This window comes from Protopterus annectens, chromosome 2.part2 (genome assembly GCF_019279795.1).
Source record: "Protopterus annectens isolate FY-2018-M chromosome 2.part2, PAN1.0, whole genome shotgun sequence".
NCBI lineage: Eukaryota > Metazoa > Chordata > Ceratodontiformes > Protopteridae > Protopterus > Protopterus annectens.
In genome coordinates this window covers 1,115,921,318-1,115,934,158 of record NC_056730.1, presented here as the reverse complement: position 1 = coordinate 1,115,934,158, position 12,841 = coordinate 1,115,921,318, and the positions used below count along the sequence as shown (strand labels likewise).

The following is a 12,841-nucleotide window of genomic DNA, read 5'->3' as shown; positions in this document are numbered from 1 at the left end:
CTATGGAGGCAGGTCTCAGTAGTTGTGGAGGAGCACTGTCCTTGAATGGGAACACTGCCAAGGCAGGTCTCAGCAGGTGTGGAGGAGCACTTTACTTGAATGGGGACACTGCCAGGCAGGTCTCAGGAGGTGTGGAGGAACACTGTCCTTGAATGGGGACACTGCCAAGGCAGGTTTCATCAGGTGTGGAGGAGCACTGCCTTGAATGGGGACACTGCCAAGGCAGGTCTCAGCAGGTATGGAGGAGCACTGTATTTGAAAGTGGTCACTGCCAAGGCAGGTCTCAGGAGGTGTGGAGGAACACTGTCCCTGAATGGGGACATTGCCAAGGTAGGTCTCTGCAGATGTGGAGGAACACTGTGCTTGAATGGGGACACTACCAAGGCAGGTCTCAGCAGGTGTGGAGGAACACTGTCCCTGAATGGGGACAATGCCAAGGCAAGTCTCAGCAGGTGTGGAGCAGCACTGTCCTTGAATGGGGGCACTGTCAAGGCAGGTCTCAGCAGATGTGGAGGAGCACTGTACATGAATGGGGACACTGTCAAGGCAGGTCTCATGAGGTGTAGAGGAACACTATCCTTGAATGGGGACACTGCCAAGGTAGGTCTCTGCAGATGTGGAAAAACACTGTCCTGGAATGGGGACAATGCCAAGGCAAGTCTCAGCAAGTGTGGAGGAACACTATGCTTGAATGGGGACACTGCCAAGGCAGGTCTCATGAGGTGTAGAGGAACACTATCCTTGAATGGGGACACTGCCAAGGTAGGTCTCTGCAGATGTGGAAGAACACTGTCCTGGAATGGGGACAATGCCAAGGCAAGTCTCAGCAAGTGTGGAGGAACACTATGCTTGAATGGGGATACTGCTAAGGCAGGTCTCAGCAGGTGTGGAAGAACACTGTCCCTGAATGGGGACAATGCCAAGGCAGGTCTCAGCAGGTGTGAAGGAGAACTGTCATTGAATGGGGACTTTGCCAAGGCAGGTCTCAGCAGGTGTGGAGGAACACTGTCCATGAATGGGGACACTGCCAAGGCAGGTCTCAGAAGGTGTCGGGGAGCACTGTCCTTGAATGGGGACACTGCCAAGGCAGATCTCAGCAGGTGTGGAGGAACACTGTCCTTGAATGGGGACACTGTCAAAGCAGGTGTCAGCAGGTGTGGAGGAACACTGTCCATGAATGGGGATACTATTGAGAGATGGAAGGAGTTATGTGAAGAACAGCTCTCTTCCACAAAGACAGCACCAGAAGGAACTGAGACTGGACCTATGATCACTGTGGAAAATAAGCTGCTCTGTTGTGGCAAGACTGAAGTAATGGATGAGATTCAGCAACTTGCTGGGCATTGTTGTGTCTCATGGCTAATATGCATTTTCTGTGTTGTGTGAAAGATTGGCACAGTACCTCTAGGCTGGCACACTGGAGTTATGGTCCCCATTTTCAAAAACAGGACAGGAAGGTGAGTTCAGCTTAAAATGGGATGATGCTCCTCGGCTTACTTTGATATGGGAAATAGACTTCATCCTACGGATAAGCTTCTGATTCAGAAGAACCAATGAGGATTCCATCTTGGCTGTAGGACAGTGGATCAGTTTCAAATTATTGCGTGGACACTGGAAGGGTTGTGAGAGTTTACCGGCACTGTCTACCTGTGTGCTGTGAACTTGCAGAAGGTACAGGACTTTTTATCTTATTTTTATTTAACATTTGTTGACCAGGAAAGTCCAACTAGGACAGATCTTATTTTCACTGCAGGCCCGGGGAGAAACACTCCAGACGCATATCTCTGGAATGTGGAAGGAAACCGGAGTACCCGAAGGAAACCCACACGAATGCAAGGAGGACATTTAGACAACTTTGACAGGTGTTACAACTGTGGTTCCTTTGTTACTGCTTTGTGCCACTCAGTCCCTATATTTGAAGAGAAAGAGTTGTGTCTACATTATTTGCACTCATTTGAAAATGTTCAGGGTCAATTTCAGAATCCACCAGGGGTGTGTATTGCCTTCCTCCTGTTTGAGATTTTTATGTACTGGATATCTATCAAATACATAACTAAGGTTTGGTGATTATCCAGTTTGGTGACATAATGGCTTCCTCTGTACTGTTTGCAGGTGATGTTGTCTTATTAACTATGAAGCATCTGGGATGAAAATTAGCATCTCCAAATCAGAGGTTCTGTTTTCTTCCAGGAAATGGGTGAACTGCTCTCTTTTGATGAAGGGGTGGGGCATACCTCTCAACCTGGAATCATAAAAAATCTGGACAAAGGCCATGAAAATTAGGTACAACTGGCCAAAAATCTGTACACTGATTAACATAGAATTTGCATAAAACATTATGTAACCCCAACCACTCTAATGGAATTGTGGGATACCAACTTTTAAACCCAAACTGAAGAACAGACAAAATATTAATGCAGGCATGAACTGTTGGCAGAATGAAAGAATGAGCATTGTCACACTAATGAAAAGGCACTTTCATTGCTGACCCCTAACCATGGCAATAACATTTAAAATCATTTATTTACAACACCCTAAACATTGTGAACAGTGCAGGAAAATCACATGTCCATTACTAACTGTTCCATGGCTTCTTGGAACTGTGTCTTGCTGATAGCTGTCATTATTGAAAGCTATTAGCTAATATAAATGGGTTTTCTAGTGTCACAGTAAACGTTCATAAATCTTTCAGTGGCAAACTTCCCTTCTAAGGATGGAAATGAAGAGATGGACAAGTAATACTACAGCTGTTAGGAGTGATACTGACATGCTAGTTTCAGACTTTAACATAGATCGAGAAAGCTGGACAGAGTCAAGAAAAGAAAGCCTGAGAAGATGCTGTCTTTTTGGGATGGGGGTTAACTTTGTACTCCTGTCATATTTTTACCCAGTCCTACATGGCAGGCAGTACACACACACACACGTGTATATATATATATATATAATATATATATATATATATATATATATATATATATATATATATATATATACATATACATATATATATATATATATATATATATATATATATATATATACATATATACATATACATACACATACATATATACATATACATACATATACACACACGCGCGCGTGTTTGTGTTTGCGTGTGTTTGCGTTTGTGTGTGTGTGTGTGTGTGTGTATAGATATATAGATATATCCTGCAGCATAAATCAGAACGGAAATCAGATGGTGGCACCATGCTTTTCTGTAGTCATAACAGACACACTCCAATCCAAAAGCAACAAAGTCAGAATCGAACCTGGCTCTGGTTAGTTATTTAAGCAGTTTGCCACTGACAATCAAAAGATGTTAACAGTTTCTGTTGAGAAATTATATTTAAAAAAAGACATGTTCTCATTGTGTCATTCCTTTTGGCATTAAATACTTCAACAAAAAACAGCATTTCTTCTGTTCAACAAAGCAGAAAGCTGAGTTTCACTCACCGGGCATACTTCTCTAGTTTAATTCCTACTGAATCCATGGACCATGTCATGTAGCAATCTGTAAGGATTCAAAAACTACACTGCTGTTCAAAAGTCACGGAGGACTGTTAGAACTTACAAATCTCATGAGAAGTCTGGTAAAAGGACTACAGGTATAATATATACATGCATACATAGTACCAAAGCAACATACAGACTTCAAAATACTGACAGTACACAATGCCAACACATTAAAGCCCTTAACTTACAATACCAACAAAAATCACCCAAAACCCACATTAAACAAATCACTAAAAGACAGACAGTTCCCTTTTGTGATGAATTTAACTTAAAATAAAAGAAAACAAACAAAAAAAATAAGAAGACAATATCATCAGACATGGTTGACTGAACAGTGGTTGTGTTTCAGAAAGGGTTTCAGGTTTAGGATTAGGAGTAGTATTAGTAAGGTGAGCAAGGGGGATTTGTTTTGTCCCCACTGCACCACCTTACTAATGCATGCTAAGTGCTAGCCCTTACCCTATTTTTGCCCCAATCCTAACACTGCACCTAACCATAGAAAATCCTTTTCTATAACACTAGCACTATAAAAGGCAGGCTCAGATACATGCACCAACACACATACACTTCACTAACGCTACCCGCTTACTTCACCCTCACCCTAACACTTTCCCGCAAACACGCTTACAAGTTAAACCTTTACTCTAACCCTAACCTGCAAATACTGTCACAAATATGCACTCATTCATGCTCCTAGCACCGATCCAGTTACCTGTTGTCTGCAAAGTGAACTGTTAATAAAATAAACTGTTAAATAATAAACTGTCCCTAAACAGATTGGACTCTGCACTCTGGGCTGGCTGCTGCTGCTTGTTGTTGCAATTATACACTCACTCGCTGCACTACTGTACAGTGTGTAGAGAAAAAAAGTTATTTATTATTTAGTACACTCACTCGCTGTTGCTCTACACTATGACTGTAGAAAATTAAAAATCCAGCATCCATTCATTTAATTCCCCAGTGCAGCTGGTCAGCAGTGTTTTACTTCTGGTAGTTCTGGAGGGCCTGGCTGTAATCAAAAAGTTCAACAACTAGACTAATTGCCACCACGCCGCACTACAAACGTATGTAGTAGTCTAAGGACTGTGAGGTATCCAAGTTAAACAGAACACATACTACACTATAAAAACACAGTTCAATACCAAAAAGCAATCATACTCAAGAGACCCAAATGAACAATGAATCTAGTAATCGTGTTTTTTTTTTTTAATTGTTTTACCTGGAGGAGCCGGAAGAAGTCGAGCCATGGCTGGAGATAATTCTTCTCATCCTCCACCTGTGCTGTGAGTGACCTGGCTGTCCTGAACCTCCTTGCTTCGGAGCTCGGCAGATTCATTAACTTAAATATTAATATATTAAAACAGCTCTCTGGTTGCTGCTGTGTGCTGCTGTGTTTCCCGTCCTTCCCTACTAGTATAAATCCAAATCCAGACTGTTCAACCACGTACGAGTATGAACTACAAGTGTACATAGGTAAACAGAGACAGAGCGAGAGAGTGTACAGAGATTACAGACACAGTCTGAGCCTGCATCTCAGGGCCTCAGCCGAATTCCGAGAGGCTGCCACTGGTATATTTGTCTGTTTTCCAAAATTCAGATTTGCTGTTATAGTTAACTATTAAATCTGTGCTGTTTATTTCATAGTTACAATATCGTAATTTTCCACATTATTTTACAGAATTATAAAATGTTTTTTCCTAACATTTCCAAACACATTTCTTTGCACAGCACAGTTATGCAGTTCCTTGTATCCTTTGAAAACATGTGCGAGTGGTAAATCATTGTCCCCGATTAGTTACCTACTTTTAATTGATGTTAAATATTTTGAAAATTACTGGAACAACAGAGTGTGCATTGACTTGCATTTTAAAGAATGAGTCTGTAACTGACTGTATTTTCTAACAGTATTACGTGACTGTGATTCACGCTGTTCTTTTATAAAGCCATGCATTTTATAAGTCACACAGACATATTTAAGGTAAAATCATGAAGGGCTCCAGTACGGTAACTGAAAATAGTTAAGAGGAATGGTCAAAAATGCAGAAAAGGATATACCCTTTCACTTGGTTTGCACACTTCCATGGAAGCGCACAGTCTCATGCATAGTTCTGTTATTGCACATGCCCGGCACATGATGACTTCAGCATCAACTTCGAAAATAAACCGGGAAATTTGGGAATTGAAGGGGCCACTCGGGAATTTGTGGCACCACATTATTTTGCCCTCAAAACCGGTAAATACCGAGCAATTCAGTATGGTTAAGAGGAGTGGGGGGGGGGGGGGAGGCACCTTAAACAGAAGACTTCAAATATTTTGGAGTCATATTCATGAGTGAAGGTACAACCTGTAACACTTGGTAACCAAAAATGCACAAATATCAAAAAGGATACAGATTCCATGAGACATATAGCAAACTTCATCAGCATTTCAGCTTCACACCATACAACACATTCAGGTTAGCACATCATATGATATAAATTGTGGAAATTGGATAAAGTCTAAATGCTAAAAACATGCACGTACATTACATTCTTCTTTTTCATAAACTAAAGTATCTAGCCATACAGATATATATATATATATATATATGTCTATAGGTTTACCTAAAGTGGAAGAATGAACAGAGAATCGACTGTAAAATCATCAACCACATAAGGTAAAAAACACCTGTACTGACACACTGGCAAACAAGTGCCAAGAAGTAAACTTGGTGCATGCAAAGGTTAACAAACAATTAAAAAATATATAATTTTTGGAGGGGGACAAGTCCCCCCAATTCTCCTTGCTAATTATATATACTAATTCTGAGACTGTACAAAATTGGGGAAAAGGCATATTGCCCAATCCTGAGAATTGTGAAATTTCACACACATGTAGACCATCTGTTTTAGCTAACCAAATGTAGTCAGCTAAACAGCTGTTAACCAAATGTGGTCAGCTAAACAGCAATTGACCAAACACACAACAGACCACCTCAAGTATTCCTATATATAAATATATGTACACACACACACACACACACACACACACACACACACACACACACACACACACACACACACACACGTGTATTAGTTCCGATCAAATGGGCACAAAGTCAATATCTGTCTGGTCAACACCATTTGGTAGGAGACTATGCAAAGTTGGAGTTAGTATATGTAATTAGCGTGGGTGTGAGGGGTGCAAACACTTACTGTTGATTTAGCCTGCTCTGGGGTAATCCTCAGAACATGCATACAACATGTCTATGTTCTGCATTTTGACATTAGCACATCCATGTTCTGAACATCAATGGTGGACGCGTTCAATGAGACATAATAGACCTATACATATAGATATATATAAAATGTGAATGCGCAGATGTATAGAAACATACAGTACACATACATGTGTGTGTGTGTATGTATACACACACAGACACACACACACATATACCTGTATCTATACACACACACACACACACACACACACACACACACACACACACACATATACATATATATATATATATATATACAAAAAACAGTATTTACTTCTATTTATATTAACAAACCCCTTTATTCCTATTTCATCCTTCCTTGTCTCATCTTGTCATCCCCTCACTTACTGCCTCTCATTTTTCCTTCCTCTCTCTTCTCTTTGCATCTCGCACTCTTCCTCTTCTTTCTATACATCTTCCCTCTGCATGCCTCTCTCACCAATTCTCTGTCTTCTCCCCATGGTATCGTTTTCTGCAATATACTCACTTGCCTCTTCTAAAGTCTTCAAACCTCTCTATATAATGATATGCTGCTATCTCGGTAGCATAAGTCATCTCAGTCATTATGGATACATCTTATCCAGAAAACTCTGCTAAGCATAATTCCATTTTTTCTATCCATGTTTAGACACTGTAACCTGCTTCTTGAACTAAATGTTTTAGCATATTCTTGCATCTGTAAATATGTATATATTTTTTAGCACATCCTTGTATCTGTGAATATTGGGTTGTGCCTGCAAATGGTCCATTGAAATTAGTGCACTACTCCAGTAAACAAATATACACAAATAAATAAATAAATGTTTTTTTTTTTTTTCAAAACCTGTATTACTCTGCAACAGACATTTTCATTTCTTCTGATTAGAAACAAAGCCAAAACACTTTACAGGTCCAACAGCAGACTGCATCAGTTTGTACAGTGCACTCAGTCTGAGTCTAAACTGTCTAAACAGTCTTTCAAACTCTGAAGATTTCGGAAACTTTGCTGTCTTCACTTCAGACCCTGAAGTACTAAGAACTATCTCAAGTAAATCATCAGTCCCTCATGATGTTCTAGACTCAGAAGGGCATTCATGTCCCACTCACAATGTTAAGGAAGTGCTCTTGTGATATCTGTTTTGGGTAATTATTTAGCCACTTCCCTGGGTAACTCTGCGGGAGGCATTAAAAGCACAGTTTCAGTACTCAATGCAGTCATTATCAGACATGCTTGTTTTTGAGCAAATGCCTCATATTTCTTGTCATCTGTCTTCTATCCTCAACTGAACAACAAATGACCTGGGAGAAGAAGGGACAGATACATTTTTTCCCTCAGATTTCTGAATCAGACTCAGAGGAGAGCCCCTGTGGGGTTTCTCTTTCTTTAAGGAAGTTGTTAGATTGCATCCTGACTGGACCTGGAGATTGTGCTCTTGCTTACATTGATTGTACTGCAGCCTACAGTCAGTCATGGAAGGAGTATGTGCAAAATGTAGGGAGATGCCAAACACACAAAAAGGAAGGGTTAACTATCAAGGAAAAGATATGTCAGGCGAGAATAGTAGGAGTATCTTAACTGTGTCACATTTGATAAACAGTTGTCATCTACAACTTACAGCGCAACCAGCATCCACTCCAAAGAAACACAGCTGACAAAGATCTTGGCAACTTGGTTAACAATTCCCTTACCTTCAACCACCATGTAGCAACAGTGGTCAGGAAATCCTTCCAATCTAGCACAACTGACAAATAAAAACATCTGATACAGGCCGAATTAGGCAAAATTTAGAGTGCAATGCCCTCTTTGACATGCCTCAAGCCAGACACATCACACAGCAAGAAAGACCCCAGAAGTTCTTAACCAAAAAGATTAGTGGTCTAAAGTGTACCAAAACAGATTTTAAGACTTTTCCCTACACTCAATCTCTTAAGTATAAATCATTGGCTTGTAGTCCATGCCATCTGTGGATCCATCCATCCTTGATGTTTATCTTCTCCACAATACAAACAGCTCCACAAACACTGGGACTAAAGATTTAAATCATCACCAACATATAAATAGAATATTCTGAAGGGACAGACAATTTATCTAATGTTTACCCCATCTGTGGAACAAACTGTCCCTCTTTTGGATGACAGAACATTCAATAGTCTGTCTTGACTCCTTCACACAGGATTGTGTTCCTGGGATGTCAAACAGACACCTCAGTTTAAACCATACCTCTCAACTGTCCAGATTTGTGCAGAATGTCCAGAGTTTTGCCTCATATTTTTAGTAAGTTTCTCCTAAAATTATGGTTTTCTAGCAAATTGTTGAGGACTGAAGTCAGAAAATAATAGTAACCATTTGAGTTGCAGACTTCATATCATTCAGAAAATTCATGCTAATACAAAATCAGTTATTCTATAAACTAAGTTAATAACAGTAATATTTAAAAAGTATCCCTATTTTTGGGCTTGGTACCCTGTTCTTTGTGGCTTTGTCCAGATTTATTGCTCTGAGGTATGGTGAACAGCTTTTCTTCCACAGGAAAAAAAAACAGATCTATATCTAGATCTATTTCTATGATTTTCCACTCAGACTTCAGTCACTCCAAGGGAATACCTCAGGATTTTGGGTCTCATGGCATCTATGATTCTGACAATACCCCTGGCAAGACTTCACATAAGAAAGATACTGTGGTATTTGAAATCTCTTTGGCCCCAGCACTGACACCCTTTATCCTTTCAAATCCCAGTGTTTGGGGTTTGTCAGAAGAGAATCATTTGGTGGAGACAATAGATATCCTTAAATCCAGGTCCATTCTTCTCCCTCCCTGCTCCAAACAGCCAGTCACCACAGACACCTTGGACTTGTTTGTGGAGCAATTTCAGGAGGGATAAAAATGCAGGGGGTGTGGGAGCCCAAGGACAGATGCAAGCACATAAATATCAAAGAGATACTTGTCTTGATCAAGGCACTCAACTCTCTGAATCATCTTTGGTCCCTGGGACCTCTTCAAGTGGTCACAGACAATACCACAGTCATGTGGTACATCAACAAGCAGGGGGGGGTGGTTGTACCCCCTTTGTAGACTAGCCATGTTAGCTTGTGATGTGGATGTAGGCAAAATGGTGCACACTACGTACCTTGACTTGGACAAAGCTTCTGACACAATTCTCCACTCAGGCATAGTAGAAAAGCAAAATAAACTGGGAAGAAACCCCTATGTCACCCACTGGATTGCTAACTGGCTCAGGAACTCAAAATAGGGGAGGTTACCTCCACAAAAAGGCCAGTCACCAATGGTGCCCCCCAAGGTTCTGTGCTGGGACCACTCCTGTTTGGCATTAACTTTTCAAAAGTAAAAGCCAAAATCAAAATGTTCTAGCTAACTAAGTTTGCAGATGGCTGCAAGCTAGGAGGAGTCATTGAATCCCCAAAATAACTTTGCCATTCTGCAAGAAGGTTTGTCCCATATAAATAACTGGTGCAAAAATCATGGACTGAAACTAAATGCAAAAAAAAAAAAAAAAATCATTATTGTATCCTTTACGAAGTCATCTACCCCAGGAAACTACCAAACTGAAAATATGCCCTGTGAGTTAACCTAGATGTTTAGCATTTGGGAACTTATATTGACAGTGACCTAACTTTTGACCAATATCTGTCCATTGTTGTAAGAAAGTCCTTCTATGCCACACAGCGATAAACAAATGGATTGTGTCTAGATCTAGGGATGTCTTTGTCTCAATTTACTTGGCCCTCATTAGGCCAGTTATTGAATACAATGCCCCCCTTTGGCATGTATTTGTTAAGACACATACAGCAACTGGAATGCCCACAGAGATACATTAGTAAAAGGATACACGGTCTAAACAAGATGCCCTACATGGACCAACTCAAAGCCCTGTCACTATAACTGGTATCCTACAGACAGCTAAGAGGTGACCTGTGTCTGGCATGCAAGACATCCTTCGACCCAGTACTATGAATTTACTGCACATCAGCAAGTCAAATGATATTATAATATTCCTTCTAGGGATCTAAACGTGTTCTGCAACATCAAGAGAATGGCTGGAGGGACAAGTAGTGGTTGTGTTATAGACCTGGTGAGCCAGCTATGAATCTGAGTTTTATCAGCATGTATTTCGGATTACACTAATGCACATACAAAATAGCAGAGGAGTGGCTGTGAAGCTCCTAGAAGATGGCTGCCTAACGTGCTAGAGCTCTTAGTCTTTTTGACTTTTCTGTAAGTTATGAAGACTTAAAAATGATTAAACTTCCCCTAAAGAATTGTGGGTGTGGATGGACACCAATAAGGTTAGGGGTTTATAGTACTATTGGGAATTTTAACTAAAATCCAATTGTTTGAGTTAAATTTTGGTTTCCTGTATTGCAGTACATGGCTTGAAATTGATAATAATGAAAAAATAGGTACAGGAAAGAACCAAAGGCAAAGTGGACTGTTTGGCACATTGCCAAGTTTTAGGTTTAAATGGCAATGCATAATAAGAGTTTAAAATCCACTGAGGATATGGACCAAAACTGTCATCAAACATTCAAAACTTTAATTTCCATCCCCACCAACAACTCCCATTGCCACCAACTCCACTAGTAACACAATGCTTTCCCATCCCCTTTTTGCAATCTACTCAACCTTAAACAGTTAGAGGCAAGAAAAGAACTACTAGAATAGCTTGAACACACAATATCCTAACCACAGCAACATGCTCTTCTTAGATTAGCCACACCAGTAATAATAGCAAAACCATTAACCATCATTATTAACACAATTACACCCACTCAAATCAAGTATTTTATGATAATACTTGTCACCAAAATGCCCTCATCTAATTACCCAGGAAACTTCAGACCAATAGAAATTTTATTCCCAATTATCAAGATCTTTGAAAGACTCATATATTATCAGCTATATGAGTACATTAATAAATATGGCCTCTTAACAAATGCACAATGCAGGTTTATTTCAGCACACATCTACAAAGTAAATATCAATATTTTCTCACTATTGAGAAAAGTTGCCTAATATGTAGTATAGTTACAAACTTTACCCAACCTTATAAAACTGCAAACCACCAAAGCCATATAAATAAATCTAAAGATTTTAGTAACAGCAACCTCAGCTGGTTCACCAACAATCAGAAAATTCAAGGTTCAAATTGCCCAGAACACCCCAAAAAGAGATATAGTACCAAATGCAATATCCCAGGGCTCCATGCTTGGGCATATTCTTTTTTGATTTTATATAAATACATTACCAGTGCTATCAACCCAGCACAACTCAACTCAATGCAACTGATGTAATACTGCATCAAACTAGTCCTTCCTCAGCACTCATTCAAAACCAGCTGCAAAAATTACTTCAGTAACATTTTATATCCAAGAATCTTCTGCTAAATGCAAACAAAACAGCTATAGTGTTATTTGGCACCATACAAACATTAGCTGGGAGCCTCCAGTTAGCCACATCTAATATGGAAAATATTTACATAATACAAGCTCAATGTATAGATACCTGGGCCTCATTCTGGATCAGCTCTTTCCTTACCTTCAAAAGTCCTAGAAAGGCAACAATAGACAAGATCATTGCCCATCACAAAATGTGTCCTATGCCACTGTCAGCTACTTAACCCCTCAACCAAAAAAGCTCCGGCAATAAACATACTAATTTTCCATCTGAAGTACAGTCTCCCGTAGTGCTACTCGACTTCTCATAAAACACCCACATTGCTTAAATGCCAATTAACAGTATCTGTAAGTTCATCTCACTCTTCCTGCTTATCAGCAACATTACAGCACTTTACAAAAGGCTAATTTGTTCTATTACATACTGACCACTCTCATACTCTCCACTTTTGCCCACAAATTTGTATACCAAAGGTACTATCTTTCCTTTAAAAATAATCTGAAAGTCCAAACAACCTTCTACTTCGTCCAGTTTCAAAATTAAAGTGCATCCTCACTCGAAAGTCCCCGCCCCCTTTTTGACACTCAATAGAATCATCTCCCCACCAATGTAAGGTTGTAAACAATTAGAAACAAACTGTTAGACCTCTTTAAATAAGTATGTGGCTACTTCA

The 12,841-nt window shown here is 39.9% G+C and overlaps 1 protein-coding gene across 13 annotated transcripts in view; it reads right to left on the bottom strand.

Moving 5' to 3' along the window:
• The window catches only part of PIP5K1B (phosphatidylinositol-4-phosphate 5-kinase type 1 beta), a 1,685,295-nt gene that overhangs the window by 116,605 nt on the left and 1,555,849 nt on the right, over positions 1–12,841 (bottom strand). For 2 of the 13 annotated variants that reach the window (XM_044064345.1, XR_006363881.1), the window contains exon 18: positions 3,457–3,514. The exons of the other annotated variants lie outside the window; for them this stretch is intronic. In XM_044064345.1, the coding sequence (XP_043920280.1) occupies positions 3,503–3,514 (12 nt within the window). In that variant the 3' untranslated portion in view covers positions 3,457–3,502. The remainder of the gene's footprint in view (positions 1–3,456; positions 3,515–12,841) is intronic. 13 annotated transcript variants of the gene reach the window in all.